At 46.5% G+C, this 18,266-nt stretch overlaps 1 protein-coding gene across 3 annotated transcripts in view; it reads right to left on the reverse strand.

The window, feature by feature from the left end:
* The window catches only part of GTPBP3 (GTP binding protein 3, mitochondrial), a 48,740-nt gene extending 35,470 nt beyond the window's left edge, over nt 1-13,270 (reverse strand). For 2 of the 3 annotated variants that reach the window (XR_014506687.1, XR_014506688.1), the window contains exons 1-8: nt 13,050-13,263; nt 11,196-11,419; nt 9,831-9,917; nt 7,660-7,862; nt 7,142-7,214; nt 5,032-5,175; nt 3,347-3,512; nt 1,930-2,220 (exon numbers count right to left, since the gene is read on the reverse strand). Coding sequence is in view for 1 of the 3 variants with exons in the window: in XM_083421699.1 (XP_083277825.1) it covers nt 1,930-2,220; nt 3,347-3,512; nt 5,032-5,175; nt 7,142-7,214; nt 7,660-7,862; nt 9,831-9,917; nt 11,196-11,419; nt 13,050-13,117 (1,256 nt within the window). In the remaining 2 variants the exon portion in view is untranslated. Of the gene's footprint in view, nt 1-1,929; nt 2,221-3,346; nt 3,513-5,031; nt 5,176-7,141; nt 7,215-7,659; nt 7,863-9,830; nt 9,918-11,195; nt 11,420-13,049 lie in introns of all 3 variants that reach the window. The other variant, XM_083421699.1, reaches the window with a different exon arrangement.
* Nucleotides 13,271-18,266: the final 4,996 nt, after the last annotated feature.

Here is an 18,266-nt window from a genome sequence, read left to right on the forward strand (position 1 = left end):
TTCAAACTGCTAGGTTGGCAGGAGCAGGGACCGAGCAACGGGAGCGCACCCCGTCATTGCGGGGATTCGAACCGCCAACCTTCTGATCAGCAACTCCTAGGCTCTGTGGTTTAGGCCACAGCACCACCCACGTCCCAAATACAGGTGGTAAAGGTAAAGGGACCCCTGACCGTTAGGACCAGTCGTGGCCGACTCTGGGGTTGCAGCGCTCATCTCGCTTTAATGGCCGAGGGAGCCGGTGTACAGCTTCTGGGTCATGTGGCCAGCAGGACTAAGCCGCTTCTTTTATTTTCCCCAATTTTTTTTTATTGATTTTCACAAAATTATAAACAAACAAACACATAAAACAAACAAACATAAATCATTACCTTATTAAAAATTACGCTTATTAACATTGTTAAGTGACTTCCTCGCTTTCCCTTGGTTGAATTTCAATGCACATCCTTTTAACAGTTTTCCAAATCACAGTTCTTATAAAATTTAACTTGAACATAAACATCCTTAAATCTTTTCATTTTGAAATTAAACATATTAATTCATCATTTAACTTATACACGATCCTGAGCCAATTAAGTATCTGCAAGCTGTTTCCAATTAATTTAACTTGACATATTTAACTAAGTAATCATTAAATTTAGTCCATTCTTCCTGATACTCCTCCTCCTGGTCGCGGACTCTTCCGGTTAGGTCGGCTAGCTCCGAAAAATCCATCATCTTCATCTGCCATTCTTCCACTGTTGGTAATTCTTGCGTTTTCCACTTTTTAGCTAGTAAAATTCGAGCAGCAGTTGTGTCAACAACCACAACTGACTAAGCCGCTTCTGGCGAACCAGAGCAGCGCACGGAAACGCCGTTTACCTTCCCGCTGGAGGGGTACCTATTTATCTACTTGCCCTTTGAGGTGCTTTCGAACTGCTAGGTGGGCAGGAGCAGGGACTGAACAACGGGAGCTCACCCCGTCGCAGGGATTCGAACCTTAAACCCAGTCAAAAGAAAGATGATGGACTATATGGAACTTGCCGAACTGACCGGGAGACTCTGAGACCAGAGAGAAGAGACGGTGGAAGAAGACTGGAAGAAGTTTAAGGAATATTTGAAAAAATATTTTAATATCTAAACCTTAGAATAGCTGTGGAAGTGGATGTAGGCTGTAGGGTTAGAAGTAGAACATAGCATATTTTAAAGCAGTATTATCTGTAAGTGATAAAATGTGAAGTTATTTTAAGTGTGATTTTTTTAAAAAAAGATGGTTAGAAATTATGATATATGTAAACTGCTAAAGATGAAGTAAAATGAAAATCAGATAGGTGGGACTTGGGGAAGCCAACTTAATGTGTAGAAAAATAAGGATATGACAAGAATTTGTATTGCTTATCTTTTCTGTTTCTGTTTTTTATTTGTGTTATAAAATGAATAATTTTTGAAAAAAATGAACCCAGTCAAGGGAGGCAGGTGGCGCTATGGGTTAAACCACAGAGCCTAGGACTTGCCGATCAGAAGGTCGGCAGTTTGAATCCCTGCAATGGGGTGAGCTCCCGTTGCTCAGTCCCTGCTCCTGCCAACCTAGCAGTTCGAAAGCACGTCAGTGCAAGTAGATAAATAGGTACCACTCCAGCGGGAAGGTAAACGGCGTTTCCGTGCACTGCTCTGGTTCGCCAGAAGTGGCTTAGTCATGCTGGCCACATGACCCGGAAGCTGTACGCCGGCTCCCTAGGCCAATAAAGCAAGATGAGTGCCGCAACCCCAGAGTTGGCCACGACTTGACCTAATGGTCAGGGGTCCCTTTACCTTTAAATGTAGTCAAAAGCACTGGTCCAATTAGTTCAGTGTTGCCCTCACTGACTGGCTGCAGATCTCCAGAGTTGCCGGCTAGAGGGGCAAGCCCAGCCCAACCCACCCCCTCATGGCTCCTTCCCTCCCGGTCCTCACATGTCAGCCAACTGTTTCCCCAACACGCTCAGGAAAGTAGCGATCCCTTCTCCCGTTTTGCAAGAGAGAAAGCAGGCTGGTGCCAGGTCCGAGTCGGCAAACTTCGCCAGCAGATCTGCCCGTTCCTTGTCGCCAAGCAGGTCCATCTTGTTCAGAACCAGCAAGTACGGCCGGGTTCCTTTTGGATCGTCCGCCGGCAGGATGTCCAGAAAGGTGGGGACCAGTTGGTTAGGCTTCTGGGCCACTTCCGCTGCATCCAGGACGGCAAGAACGAGGTCAGCAACCTCCACCCTGCGGGGAACAGAGAGCCAGTTGAAAGCCTTAGCTCAGTGCAACAAAATACCGTATTTCTCACTCTATAAGACTCACTTTTTCCCTCCTAAAAAGAAGGGGAAATGTGTGTGCGTCTTATGGAGCGAATGCAGGCTGCGCAGCTATCACAGAAGCCAGAACAGTAAGAGGGATTGCTGCTTTCACTGCACAGTGATCCCTCTTGCTGTTCTGGCTTCTGAGATTCAGAATATTTTTTTTCTTGTTTTCCTCCTCCAAAAACTAGGTGCCTCTTGTGGTCTGGTGCGTCTTACAGAGCGAAAGATACGGTAGGTTTCCAAGCTATCCTTTGCATTAAAAAAAAATCACTGACAGTGTAGGAGTGCAACTATCCAGAGTGTGGGGTCAGGTGGGATTGCTATGAGGAATTATAAAATATGCATCAAGCCATTGTGTCCACGATGAATGCATTGTGTTGACTGGGTTTAATTCACTGACAATAATTTGTGACCAAATCCCACAACGCTCTGCATCTCTGGCCATTTCCTCTACTGCCCATTTCTCTTTCTTGACCAGTCACGTATGCAGCCCAGTTGCTTCCAGTTGCTTCGCCAGGCAGGCATCCTGGGCCATAAAGATAGTGGGCAAGTTTCTTTGATGTAGCTTTTCTGATATGTTAATCTTAGGGCCAGGAAACAGATCTCACCTGAAGGGTAATAATGATCACTTTCTTCCTGGCCATCCTCCTTATCATGTATATTGCTTCTTTAATCACCTCCGGGGTTGCCAAATGCTCTTCTTTGTAGTTCTGTTTTGTTTACCCCAGAAATATGTGTGCTTAATTAGTTTTGGTAGTTTAACTTTGTCCCCACGTGGGGTTTGTTGAAATGCTCAGAAGAAATCTGATTGGTTCTTACGAACACTCTGTAAAAGTTCTTTTGTGAATAAAACGACCTGGGCCAAGGGGTGGAGAGACGCAGAGATTATCATACGCACCCTTCCCAGAGTCTTGCTGGTTCAAGCCTCTGTGTGCATTCTTTTTAATCAGAGTTCAATCCTTCCTTTACTTTGTGAACGCCTCAAGACAGCAAGAGAAGCTTTCCTTAAGACCCAGATACTGCTGCTGCCGCCGCCTTTTCCCACTCACCTCTGCCGAGCCCTGTTCACTCCCTCCATCTCAACAACATCGCTGGTGTTCCGCAGCCCTGCGGTGTCGCTCAGCACCACAGGGAACCCGCCGATGTTCAGCGCCGCCTCCACCACATCCCGCGTGGTCCCCGCTATGGGAGAAACAATGGCTGCCGGCTTCTGACCTGAGGGAGGACAACAGTTAATTAGGGAGGGAAGGTAGACTGATGCCCAGAAGATGGGAAGAACGCTGCAGCTGTATCTCAGGTTAAGAACTTTGCTTCAGGATGAGAACAGAAATCACGCAGCAGCAGTACGGTGGCAGCGGGAGGCCCCATTAGCTAAAGTGGCGCTTCAGGTTAAGAACAGTATCAGGTTAAGAACAGACCTCCAGAATGAATTAAGTACAGTGGTACCTTGGGTTAAGTACTTAATTCATTCAGGAGGTCCGTTCTTAACCTGAAACTGTTCTTAACCTGAAGCACCACTTTAGCTAATGGGGCCTCCCGCTGCTGTCGCGCCGCTGGAGCACGATTTCTGTTCTCATCCTGAAGCAAAGTTCTTAACCTGAAGCACTATTTCTGGCTTAGTGGAGTGTGTAACCTGAAGCGTATGTAACCCAAGGTACCACTGTATTAAAAAAAAGATGCAGGCATCTTTCTGCACAAGTCCCTGGAAAAGTTCAGCAGCGCTGGGAGTAGGTAATACAGTTGTACCTTGGAGGTCGAACGGAATCCGTTCCGGATGTCCGTTTGACTTCCAAAACGAAAGCACAGCTTCCGATTGGCTGCAGGAAGCTCCAATCGGAAGCCCCGTCAGACGTTCAGCTTCCAAAAATAGTTTGCAAACCAGAACAGTCACTTTTGGATTTGCGGCGCTTGGGAGCCAAAACCTTCGAGAACTAAGCTGTTCGAAAACCAGCGATTCTCTCTCCTTTCACAATTTCAGTGGTGAGCCCCTTGGGGCAGGGAACTCTAGTTTTTGGTTTAGCCTTTGCTTACGTTACTCTGTAGGGTGCCATGTAAATCCGGCCTCTAAAGTAGAGGCATCACCTTGCCAACAAAGGTCCGTATAGTAAAAGCTCTGGTTTTCCCAGTAGTGATGTATGGAAGCGAGAGCTGGACCATAAAGAAGGCTGATTGCCGAAGAATGGATGCTTTTGAATTCTGGTGCTGGAGGAGACTCTTGAGAGTCCCATGGACTGCAAGAAGATCAAACCTCTCCATTCGGAAGGAAATCAGCCCTGAGTGTTCACTGGAAGGACAGATCCTGAAGCTGAGGCTCCAATACTTTGGCCACCTCATGAGAAAAGACCCTGATGTTGGGAAAGATGGAGGGCACAAGAAGGGGACGACAGAGGACGAGATGGTGGGACAGTGTTCTCAAAGCAGCCAACATGAGTTTGACCCAACTGCGGGAGGCAGTGGAAGACAGGAGTGCCTGGCGTGCTCTGGTCCAGGGGGTCACGAAGAGTCGGACACGACTAAACGACTAAACAACAACATGTAAATCAGGCCAGCCATGCAGATCAGGACTGAAAACATTGTTCTTTGCTAAATTTCTATCCCCTTGTTCCTCTCAAAGGAGCCCAGGATGGCAAAGGTACAAAAGAGCAGAATATAATTGAGGAACCCCAACTTTTTTTTCCCATTCACGCCATGCCCAAAGAACTCCCCGCCACCAGCCGATGTCCTTCCTGCTCACATAGGTGGTTGAGGAGGCTGCTTTTCCCAGCGTTGGTGGGCCCTGCGATCACGACATGGACACCGTCCCTCAGCCTCTCGCCGCGGCGGCCATCTTGCAAGTGCTCCCGCATCTCCTTCTCCAATGCCTCAACGGCCTCTTCCACTGCGAAGAAGTCGGAAGGAAGAAATAAAAGACAGAGCCTCTCCGATTATGGCTATTGTCTCAAAACTGCACATTTCCGACACAAGAACTACCCATTCTGGAAGAATGGCAGATGAAGGTGATGGACTATATAGAATTGGCGGAAATGACCGACAGAATCCGAGACCAGGGAGAAGAGTTGGTGGAAGAAGATTGGAAGAAATTTAAAGACTATCTACAGAAATATTGCAAAATTAATGAATGTTAGAATGATGTTGGATTGAGGTTAAGGGGTTTTTAGCAATAATGTTATGAAGGAATATGCAAAAATGGAATGTTAACAGGTGAAAAGTTAAAGTTATAATATATTAAGATCAAGACAAGGATAAAGGTAAAGAGGGAAAGGATTTGCTGAATAAATAAATTGAACTGGAATACAAAGAGGAGAGGTGTGGGGAGGTCCGGGAAATAAGCAAATGCAAGATATGTTATGAAAGATTGAACTGTTTTTAATTGTTTTTTTATTTTTTATTTTTCTTTTTTCTTTTTGTGATGTTATGGAAAATCTCAATAAAATATTATTAAAAAAAACACACACAACTGCACATTTCCCCCCAAAAAAACTTCCCTTCCTGGCTTTCAATGCTTTTCCTTCTTCCCCCAGCCATGAGGACTATCACCTTTCAAATTTTATTTTACTTTTAAATCATTTTTATTGATTTTCCAATTAAATATCCAATCATAATACTTCAATTAAATAAAAAACTAAAATAAAAAGATCAAGTTATAGACCAAATTGTATTTATTAATTTCTTGGGTCTCCCCACGGTCTGGATCTCTGGAGCATAGCTCCGCATCTTAGTTCTGCTTCTCTTTGTTGTTTCCGTATTTTCAACATCTCGATATTAAAAGTAAAGGGACCCCTGACCATTAGGTCCAGTCGCGGATGACTCTGGGGTTGCAGCACTCATGTCGCTTTATTGGCCGAGGGAGCCGGCGTACAGCTTCTGGGTCATGTGGCCAGCAAGACTAAGCCGCTTCTGGTGAACCAGAGCAGCGCACCGAAATGCCGTTTACCTTCCCGCCGGAGTGGTACCTATTTATCTACTTGCACTTTGACGTGCTTTCGAACTGCTAGGTTGGCAGGAGCAGGGACTGAGCAATGGGAGTTCACCCCGTCGTGGGGATTCGAACCGCCGACCTTCTGATCGGCAAGTCCTAGGCTCTATGGTTTAACCCACAGCGCCACCCATGTCCCACCAAAAGACTAAAATAAAAAAGATCAAATTATAATCCAAATTGTATTTATTAATTTTTGGGGGCTCCCCACGGTCTGGATCTCTGGAGCATATCTCCGCATCTTAGCCCTGCTTCTCCTTGTTGTTTCTGTATTTTCCACATCTCTATATTAACGCTTGGTAATATTTTGTCCCTGGGTCCAGGATTCTCATTCATGTCAAACACCATATACAGTGGTAACTTGGGTTACATACGCTTCAGGTTACAGACTCCACTAACCCAGAAATATTACCGCGGGTTAAGAACTTTGCTTCAGGATGAGAACAGAAATCGGGCTCTGGCGGCACAGCAGCAGCAGGAGGCCCCATTAGCTAAAGTGGTGCTTCAGGTTAAGAACAGTTTCAGGTTAAGAACGGACCTCCGGAACGAATTAAGTACTTAACCCGAGGTACCACTGTACTTTCATCCGCTGAATATAGCTTTGTTATTATAAAGTTTTTCCAGTTGCCTTTTTATTAGCTCAGCTTCGTCTGATTCCGTTCCAATTCCGGGATGTTGTCCAAATCTGTTATCTTTGATGGCGCAGCAACTCATTAATTGCCCAACCTTTTATTTTAAAAACAGGGCGGCATCCTGGCGAATGTAGCTGCGCTTCTATCGCTGCCGTTGGGGCCAAACCATTGAGAGGTCAACATTTATTTGGGCGTGGGAGGAAGGGTTCTAAGTGCCCCCCCCATGGCAGACTCACCTTGAGCAAGGACCCCCTCCTCAATGTTGTCGTCTTCGCTAAAGTCAATGTAGGCTTCAAGGTGGGCCAAGGCCTGCAGGAACAAAAAAAAGGGAGCAGCTCCTTTTATTGGTGAGAGCGGAGAGAGTAATTATGTAAAAAGGTAAAGGGACCCCTGACCATTAGGTCCAGTTGTGACCGACTCTGGAGTTGCAGCGCTCATCTCGCTTTATTGGCCGAGGGAGCCGGCGTACAGCTTCCGGGTATGTGGCCAGCAGGACTAAGCCACTTCTGGCGAACCAGAACAGCGCACGGAAACGCCGTTTACCTTCCCGCCAGAGTGGTGCCTATTTATCTACTTGCACTTTGAGGTGCTTTCGAACTGCTAGGTTGGCAGGAGCAGGGACCGAGCAACGGGAGCTCACCCCGTCTTTGCGGGGATTCGAACCGCCGACCTTCTGATCGGCAAGTCCTAGGCTCTGTGGTTTAACCCACAGCGCCCTGCTTTTTCACCCAGTAAGTGACCCCAATTCCCTTGCCTTTGTGAGGGTGTCGCTCCAACGGCGGTAGAGCCGCCCCAAGTCCCCTTCCATCTGGCGGAGAGCCTGCCGCCGCTGGCTTTCCGTCTCGGCATGAATCAAGTCCCCTAGGCCTTCTGCTGCGGTCAAGTCCAGCTTGCCGTTCTGGAAGGCCCGTTTGGTGAACTCCCCAGGTTCGGCAAGGCGCAGCAGAGGGAGGCAACCTGGAACCATGAGAAGAGGCCTTCCTATTAAAAGCTTCTGGGAAACGATCTATAACGAACTGAAGAAAATGTTTAAAGTAACCTTTGCTAAAAAACAACAACCCAAAAGCTATCTTACTAGGATTGATAGGAACTGAACTCCCTGAAGAATGAATGAATGAGAATGAATTTTATTATTATGGTCACAGACCAGTTCCGGCTCACTTACAATATCAGGAAAATCATAAAACGCAACAGGAATACATTGAATTGGGTATAACACGGACAATTCAGATATAGTGGCAGTTAAAGATATATATTAAATCTTAATCACTAAAATATAACCTAAAATTGTCATTTAAAACCTTAATCATTTTGGTAGTACAGCTTGTTCCCCAAGTTTCATGGCAGTCGCACAGAATTTGGCCACCCTTAGCATGATCTCTAGATCCTTGTTCCTCTACCCGGAGTTTTAGACATTGAAAACTCCCTGAAGAGCAGAAGAAAATATTTATGTATGTTACAACAGCCGCCCGGATATTGTTAGCCCAAAGATGGAAGGAAGAAAAGATATCGACGAAAGAAGAATGGCAAATCAAGCAAATGGACTATGCAGAAACGGCAAAATTAACGGCCAAAGCTCAGAGACGATGACAACGAGAAGTTTAAGAAAGAGTGGGAATCGTTTACTGTTTATGTGCAGAAATACTGCAGACAGGTTTGATACAGGATTTTAAGTTAATGCTTGCAACCAGTAGAAAATTAGAGAGAGAAAATACGGGAAATAATAATTAGAAAAGTACAGTGGTACCTCTCCTTACATTCACCTCCGGTTACATATACTTTGGGATACGCACACAGCAAACCTGGAAGTATTTTTCCTGGTTTTGCCGCACACACATGCGCAGAAGCGCTCTACCACACCGTACACACGCACAGAACAGACACCTCCCGTTGCGGAAACCACAGGATCCGACCGGAGCTCCGGAACGGATCCCGTCTGCAACCGGAGGTACCACTGTGTAAGTATGGAAATGCAGAAGAATTTGGATTATATATAAAGGAACCAGAAGAGGGTATGGAGGGAAGTCTAGCAATTCAATGAATCTCAAAGAGAAGATTTGTGATAATGTATTTGTATAAATGGCCACTGGTCCCATCACCTCCTGGCAAATAGAAGGGGAAGAAATGGAGGCAGTGAGAGATTTTACTTTCTTGGGCTCCATGATCACTGCAGATGGTGACAGCAGTCATGAAATTAAAAGATGCCTGCTTCTTGGGAGAAAAGCGATGACAAACCTAGACAGCATCTTTAAAAGTAGAGACATCACCTTGCCAACAAAGATCCGTATAGTAAAAGCTATGGTTTTCCCAGCAGTGATGTATGAAAGTGAGAGCTGGACCATCAAGAAGGCTGATCGCCGAAGAATGGATGCTTTTGAATTCTGGTGCTGGAGGAGACTCTTGAGAGTCCCATGGACTGCAAGAAGATCAAACCTCTCCATTCTGAAGGAAATCAGCCCTGAGTGCTCACAGGAAGGACAGATCCTGAAGCTGAGGCTCCAAGACTTTGACCACCTCATGAGAAGAGAAGACTCCCTGGAAAAGACCCTGATGCTGGGAAAGATAGAGGGCACAAGGAGAAGGGGATGACAGGGGATGAGATGGTGGGACAGTGTTCTCGAAGCTACGAACATGAGTTTGACCAAAGTGCAGGAGGCAGTGGAAGACAGGAGGGCCTGGCATGCTCTAGTCCAGGGGGTCACGAAGAGGAGGACACGACTGAACGACTAAACAACAACATTTGTATAAATCTAGATCCGGTAGAAATGTGAGTTTTTGTTTTCAATTGTGAAAACGTACATGTGGAAAATTATTTAATTTTTTTTTTTTTTACAAAAAGCAACAAGAGGTCTTCAAAACAGGGTCCTTCAGCCCAAGTCACCCAGCCTAACAAAATCAGCCTGGAATACACGAAGGAAGACACACCCAAAGCTTTCAAGACGCCGCTCAACACAGCCGGCCCTCCGTGGACATGGAACTCTGCGCTGTCTTCACCCGTGAAACTGCCCGGCCCTGAAAAACAACAACAACACAGGGATTAATTACTCCTTTGCCTCCTGCTGCCCCGAGGTGCCCCATGCGAGGAAAAGCCAGGGCAGAAATTTAAACAATGATTGCTATAATTGCCGCGCCGGACAGAGAGGATGCAAAGAATCGGAAGAGCAGTCATAAGAAGCCGAGAAGTCCATGTAGGGTCAGGCCAAAGGCCAGTGGCCAAAACTGGGGAAACCTTTTGGGAAAAGTGTGTTTCTGAGGTTTGATGGCTCATAACACCTGACTGGCTACATTCAAATGAAGAAAAGCTACCTTAAGCAAGTTGTGCTTCCTTTTTCTGGTCATTTGGCTATAGCTTTTGACAGAATACAGATACCCGAACAAACTTTGTTGCATTACGTTCTTCATTAAATTATCGTTCCATTGATACATAATTTTATGGTATCACTCCAAAAAGAGAACGGTGTTATGAGCCATCAAACCTCGGTAATACACTTTTAAGCGGACCCTGCAATCATTCTCCAATGCCCTTCTTTGTCTCTCTCCTCCATGAGTCATCCAGAGGGTGGGAACACGAGAACAGGGGTTTCCTGTGGTGGCTCCCCGCTTGTGAAATGCTCTTTCCTGGTGCCTTCATTGCATATCTTTAGGCGCCAAGTAAACACATCCCTCTATAACCAGGCCTTAGTCTTTATCTATCTGTGAGCTCCTGTTGCTCCGTCCCAGCTCCTGCCAACCTAGCAGTTCAAAAGCATGCCAGGGCAAGTAGATAAATAGGTACCACTGTGGCGGGAAGGGAAACGGTGTTTCCGTGCGCTCTGGTTTCCGTCACGGCATCCAGAGCAGCACGAACGGCGAATCAGAGCAGCACATGGAAATGCCGTTCACCTTCCCGCTGAAGTGGTACCTATTTATCTGCTTGCACTTCGATGTGCTTTTGAACTGCTAGGTTGGCAGGAGCAGGGACTGAGCAACAGGAGCTCACCCTGTTGCGGGGATTCGAACCACCGACCTGATTGGCAAGTCCTAGGCTCTGTGGTTTAACCCACACCGAATAGTATAAAATAATAATATCAACATATGAAAGTTAAACAGAAATCCACTCAACAGTTACAATAATATCTAAACTATAATCAATAAAACAAGGGCAAGCCACAGTACATAAAACAATACAATACACATTGAGAAGCAGAGACTGGAGGGTGTGGCAAGGCAGGTGGAAGGAGTCCTAACCTGATGGAGTCTCTCCCCTTACCCTCACAGATATATTCAGCGCAGGTGCTCAGATCTGCTCACCTGGGAACCACAAGACGAGGCCGCGGTCCAGGGTTTCGGAAGACCGGGGGTCGCAGATCCGCCGCAGCGTGGCAACTCTCGGAGGAGGCGCCTCCGCCCTCGTCAGGCGGACCAGGGCCATGCTGCTGGCTGGGCCACTGGTTCGAATCACGGCCACCCCGCATTTCCCTTGGCCCGAAGACAGCGCAAAGATGGTGTCCCTCTTCGCGGCTCGGCAGTACGACCTGCGGTGGAAGGAAATGGGGCAAGTGAGATGGCTGGTGAGTTAGAACTGCCAAGCAGCAGCGGGAACGGGGCAAAGGGAGCCCATCTAGTCCAGCCTCCTGTTTTTACAGTAGCAGGAGAAGCCCACAAGCTGGACTTGAGTGCGAGAGCAGCAACTCTCACCCACTTGTGATTTTCAGCAATTGGTAAATGTAAAGGTAAAGGGACCCCTGACCATTAGGTCCAGTCGTGGCCGACTCTGGGGTTGCGGTGCTCATCTCGCTTTATTGGCCGTGGGAGCCGGCGTACAGCTTCCGGGTCATGTGGCCAGCAAGACTAAGTCGCTACTGGCAAACCAGAGCAGCGCACGGAAATGCCGTTTACCTTCCCGCCAGAGTGGTACCTATTTATCTACTTGCACTTTGATGTGCTTTCGAACTGCTAGGTTGGCAGGAGCAGGGACCGAGCAACGGGGGCTCACCCCGTCACGGGGATTTGAACCGCCGACCTTCCGATTGGCAAGTCCTAGGCTCTGTGATTTAACCCACAGCGCCACCCGCGTCCCTACATACATACATACATATCCCACCCATCTGGCTAGGCTGCTCCAGCCACTCTGGGCAGCCTCCAACACGTATAAAAACATCAAACATGAACAGTAACAACCTGATCCAATACAAAAAGTAACAAGAACTTTAAACTAAACAACAAAGCAATTTTCAACAACAATTTTTTACTGAATTTATACCTTGGCCTTCTTCCCAAAGAAGCCAAGGGGTGGCAAATAGATAACAGAACTCAAGAACCAAATGCCAAACATTATAAAGCAGTTTTACGATTCCGAAAAGCAACTCAAAGCAGTTAAGAGTTTGAAATATTCTAAGACCAGTCTTAAAGCATTCTTCAGCTGGATAGCTCAGTGGGTTAGATTGTGGTGCGTGTGGCAGTGAGCGCCCTGCTGCAACAGTTTAATAAAGATCAGGCTTACTAGCTGCTTTGCTTCTCAATATTCTCTGATTGGCCTCTGTTATTTTTCTCCTACCGATAGAGAACCTACAAAAGGACTCTATACGGGCTCTTGGGTACCACATAAGGAAAAAGGAGCAGTTTTTCTTATAACAGGGGGTTGAATTCTGGTGCTGGAAGAGACTCTTGAGAGTCCCATGGACTGCAAGAAGATCAAACCGATCCATTCTGAAGGAAATCAGCCCTGAGTGCTCACTGGAAGGACAGATCCTGAAGCTGAGACTCCAAGACTTTGGCCACCTCATGAGAAGAGAAGACTCCCTGGAAAAGACCCTGATGTTGGGAAAAATGGAGGGCACAAGGAGAAGGGGACGACAGAGGACGAGATGGTGGGACAGTGTTTTCGAAGCGACCAGCATGAGTTTGACTAAACTGCGGGAGGCAGTGGAAGACAGGAGTGCCTGGCGTGCTCTGGTCCAGGGCGTCACGAAGAGTCGGACATGACTAAACAACAACAACATGTTTCTCCTACCGATAGAGAACCTACAAAAGGACTCTTGGGTACCCCATAAGAGAAAAGGAGCAGTTTTTCTTATAACAGGGGGTTAGGAAATGCAACCGCTGGCAATTGCTGCGCCTGGAGAAAGCTACTCTCTGCGCGCACAGCCACCCACAGCCACTTACCTGCCGAACACCTTGGAGGTGCCAGGATTCCTCGCAAGCAACAGCCTCCCCTGCAAGGCAGGCCACATGACCCTCAAAAGCGAGTCACTGGTGCAAAGCTCCGCCTCCCGCAAGCACGCTTGCCCCCTTCCCAGCCTCCATCCTGCGCGCAACCTATTGCATGAATGAGCGCAGCCTTTTGCAAGCTCCCCTTGCCAGCAGGGCAGTGACGCACGCTTTCGGCTTCAACTGCGGGCGGCGTATGTGCGCCCTTCTGCAACGCGATTGGTGGATGTGGGAAAGGGGCGGGGTGAATGGAACGGAGAGGGGAGGAGGGAGGGGCTTAGCGAGAGGGGCGGGGCTTCGAGCCTTTTTTTTTCTTCTGCTATTGCTGCCGCCGCAGAGACTTTAGGTTTAAAATTGCACGGCTTTGAAGCTTGGTTAAAGTTTTCCTTTGCAAGCGGCGACTAATGCCAAAGCGAGATCATGGTGGAAACTTCAATATCTGCCATTTGAGCATCTTTTTCTTCTTCTTCTATTATTATTATTATTATTTGGCTGATGGTTTTGTAAAGGTTTGCAAACGCTTGCCTATATAAACTCAATTAATAATAATAATAATAATAATAATAATAATAATAATAATTTGGCTGATGGTTTTGTAAAGGTTTGCAAACGCTTGCCTATATAAACTCAATTAATAATAATAATAATAATAATAATAATTTGGCTGATGGTTTTGTAAAGGTTTGCAAACGCTTGCCTATATAAACTCAATTAATAATAATTATATAATAATAATAATAATTTGGCTGATGGTTTTGTAAAGGTTTGCAAACGCTTGCCTATATAAACTCGATTAATAATAATAATAATAATAGAGAGGGCGATGGGTTATATTGGGCTCCTCAGAACCAAGTTTAACTCAAGAGCTGCAAAATAATGGACCGCTTCCGGGTCCTATAGCTCGCTTGCTGCTCTGTGAAGGACCGTGGGGGAAATGCACTCTGCGTATGGGCAGGTGCACGCTTGCCTCCCTAGCGAAACGAGCCCTCGCCTGCATTGCATCCCCCGAAAGGGAAGGCGCGTGCACCCAGCTGAACCCTGGGGTGACGTCACGTCCTTGCTGCTCCTTGGTGGGGGGGCCTTTTTGGAAATAATCCCTTGGCGATCCATTACGACCTGGCCTGTCGCCGGGTGTCTCCTTGCAAAGCAAGCAACCTGCAGCTGCAATCTTTCCTCTCGGCGTCTCCTGCCTTCTTTATGCAAAAAAAAAAGAGAAAACCAAACGGGCTTCTCCACGCCGCAAACCCGCCCTCCCGCATCACAGCGCTTGCCTGTGAAACATAACATTTTATTTGGGATCTCGCCCTGCCGCTGGGTTTTTGCAGGGCTGCATGGTTCTACCTCTGTGTTGCAAACACCGTTGCACAGGACTCCTGGGTCCCCTCCTTATCCACAGGGCGCTGCGCAGGAGGGTCGAGGAGGGCCCGGAAGGGTTGGTGGGGGCTCCCATCTGTTTTGTCCTTCATCCTGGTCCGTGGGCGCGCATGGGGAAGATTGCAAAAAAGTTTTACCCTAGTTTTATAGGAATTCTAAGCTCTTTATTTATATATATACATAAATATATATACATTTATAAATAAATAAATAAAAATTTATATAAATACATATATATACATATGTTGTTGTTGAGTCATTAGTCGTGTCCAACTCTTCCTGACCCCCTGGACCAGAGCACGCCAGGCACTCCTGTCTTCCACTGCCTCCCGCAGTTTGGTCAAACTCATGCTGGTAGCTTCCAGAACACTGTCCCACCATCTCATCCTCTGTCGTCCCCTTCTCCTTGTGCCCTCCATCTTTCCCCACATCAGGGTCTTTTCCAGGGAGTCTTCTCTTCTCCTGAGGTGGCCAAAGTCTTGGAGCCTCCGCTTCAGGATCTGTCCTTCCAGTGAGCACTCAGGGCTGATTTCCTTCAGAATGGAGAGGTTGGATCTTCTTGCAGTCCATGGGACTCTCAGGAGTCTCCTCCAGCACCAGAATTCAAAAGCATCCATTCTTCGGCGATCAGCCTTCTTGATGGTCCAGCTCTCACTTCCGTACATCGCTACTGGGAAAACCATAGCTTGAACTATACAAACCTTTGTTGGCAAGGTGATGTCTCTGCTTTTTAAGATGCTGTCTAGGTTTGTCATAGCTTTCCTCCCAAGAAGCAGGCGTCTTTTAATCTGAAGTGATCATGGAGCCCAAGAAAGTAAAATCTCTCACTGCCTCCATTTCTTCCCCTTCTATCTGCCAGGAGGTGATGGGCCCTGTTGAATAGTCGGTAGTCATAGCAGACGACACAGCGATTCTTCCAAAGCAGCTCTTTATTTGTAAGCTGGACAGAACTGAACTGCAAACAGCTCAGCCGGCCTGCTTTTATAGGCAGCCAGCTTTCAACAATGTAGCAACAACAACCCAGGGTTTCCCCCCTAAAATAACTGACGTGGACCTGAGTGAAAACTACATACACAATACTCCTGGTGGCCAGGGTGAGAACTTCAATACATAACAGGCCCAGTGGCCATGATCTTGGTTTTTTTGATGTTGAGCTTCAGACCATATTTTGCGCTCTCCTCTTTCACCCTCATTAAAAGGTTCTTTAATTCCTCCTCACTTTCTGCCATCAAGGTTGTGTCATCTGCATATCTGAGGTTGTTGATATACATATATACACATAAATTTATATATACAGTGGTGCCTCGCAAGACGAAAAGAATCCGTTCCGCGAGTCTCTTCGTCTAGCGGTTTTTTCGTCTTGCGAAGCAACCCTATTAGCGGATTAGCGCTATTAGCGGTTTAGCGGCTATTAGCGGCTATTAAAGGCTTAAGGGATTAGCGGATTAGCTGCTAAAAGGCTATTAGCAGCTTAGTGCCTTAGAAAAAGGGGGTGGGGACCGGGGGAAAAACGCAAGAATCGCAAGACATTTTCGTCTTGCGAAGCAAGCCCATAGAGAAATTCGTCCTGCGAAGCGCATTGAAAAACGGAAAACCCTTTCATCTAGCGGGTTTTCCGTCTTGCGAGGCATTCGTCTTGCGGGGCACCACTGTATATACATTTATATAAATGTTCCTAAATGTAAAAGGCAAACACATACACAAGTATACAAACCACGTGTCTGAAATAGTACAGAACAATCCTGAAGCCACTTTGAGTCTCCTAAATTGACCTCAGATGTTTCTCTGCAAGGAGGAAGGAAATGGGAAAAGGTTTCCAATTGTCTTTGGGCCGTAGGGGCTTACGCTTCCCTTTGCAAATACAGCCTGGCACACTCTCAACATGCGCAAGAGATTCAGGAACTAAGTGTTTACCTTTTCTGGGTAGCTGGGCCATTCCTTGGAGATTGTAATAATTTGGTAATGTTTGGAATAAAGGCAAACAATGTTGTCAGTGGACTGCCTTAAAAACAATTATACATCTTTCTAATTTGCAGATTTCATGAGTCCTGTTAAAATAATGGGGGGGGGGGGCAGATTTTCAGAATGCTCAGCCCCACACTCGTTTTTTAAAAGGAAGCCCATATACCGTATTTTTCGCTCTGTAAGACGCACCAGACCACACGACGCACCTAGTTTTTGGAGGAGGAAAACAAGAAAAAAAATATTCGCTGTGAAGCGAAAGCAGCGATCCCTCCTGCTGTTCTGGCTTCTGGGATAGCTGCGCAGCCTGCATTCGCTCCATAAGACGCACACACATTTCCCCTTACTTTTTAGGAGGGAAAAAGTGAGTCTTATAGAGCAAAAAACACGATAAATGCTACACAGTGCTGGCAAATTCAAGTTTCCGGAATGATCATCAGGTTAAGTACAGACCTCCGGAACGAATTAAGTACTTAACCTGAGGTGCCACTGTAGAGGAGTTGCTTTGGAAGACGGTAGTCAGGCATCCGAACCACATAGAATCCTAGAGTTGGAAGAGACCCCAAGGGCCATCGAGTCCAACCCCCTGCCAAGCAGGAAACACCATCAGAGCACTCCTGACATATGGTTGTCAAGCCTCTGCTTAAAGACCTCCAAAGAAGGAGACTCCACCACACTCCTTGGCAGCAAATTTCACTGTCGAACAGCTCTTACTGTCAGGAAGTTCTTCCTCATGTTTAGGTGGAATCTCCTTTCTTGTAGTTTTGGAGCTTTAAACAATATCCCCCAAAAGTGCTCCCCTACCCACAAGGAAGCCGGTCGCTTGCAAAGTGGTGATGTTGCCCCAAAATGACACTTCACACATGCACTGAACCCAAACACATTACAGGCCTTAAATTCAAGCTCAGCAAAGGGACCTTGTACACCCCAGGTCAAGTTACCTTGCTGGTATTTTTACACCCATCTCGGGTCCCTGTCTCTAGAAATAACAGCTTGACCTTTGGGGGACCCAAGGATACGTCTGAGGTCAAGACAGGAAAACAACCCCGGAGAAAAGAGAAATCAGGGAAGGTTTTTAAGGCGACTTCAGCAAATAGAAGCAGTGAGCCAAAGTGGGGACAGGGGAAAGGCCCACTTTAAAGAGCAGAACAGCCTCCTAAGCGATCAGCAAGCTATTTTGGAGTTCTAACTCCCGGAAGGCCAAATATCACAGCAATATCTAACAAGATTATTTGGCTGTGATTCCCGCATTGCATAGATGGTTCTTTCAAGCCCACGATGCTGTGCTTCTAAGAGAAACCTTTTCTCCTCGTCCCATAAATACCAAGGCTGGGAATAGTAATAATAATAATAATAATAATAATAATATAATGATAATGATGTTAATGATAATAATGATGATAATGATAACAATTTATTACAGTGGTGCCTCGCAAGACGAAATTAATTCGTTCTGTGAGTTTTTTCGTTCTACGAGTTTTTTCGTCTTGCGAAGCACCACTGTGTATTGACGGTTTCCCATAGGAATGCATTGGCGGTTTTAAAAAAAAAGGCGCAAGACATTTCGTCTTGCGAAGCAAGCCCATAGGGAAATCCATCTTGCGAAGCAACTCAGAAAACGAAAAACTCTTTCGTCTTGCGAGTTTTTCGAGGCATTCGTCTTGCGAGGTACCACTGTATTTATACCCCACCCATCTGGCTGAGTTTCCCCAGCCACTCTGGGTGGCTTCCAATCAAGTGCTAAAAACAATACTAAAAACTTCCCTGAACAGGGCTGCCTTCAGATGTCTTTTAAAGAGAAGATAGCTGCTTATTTCCTTCACATCTGAAGGGAGG

This window comes from Podarcis tiliguerta (genome assembly GCF_965153285.1).
Source record: "Podarcis tiliguerta genome assembly, chromosome: 18".
NCBI lineage: Eukaryota > Metazoa > Chordata > Lepidosauria > Squamata > Lacertidae > Podarcis > Podarcis tiliguerta.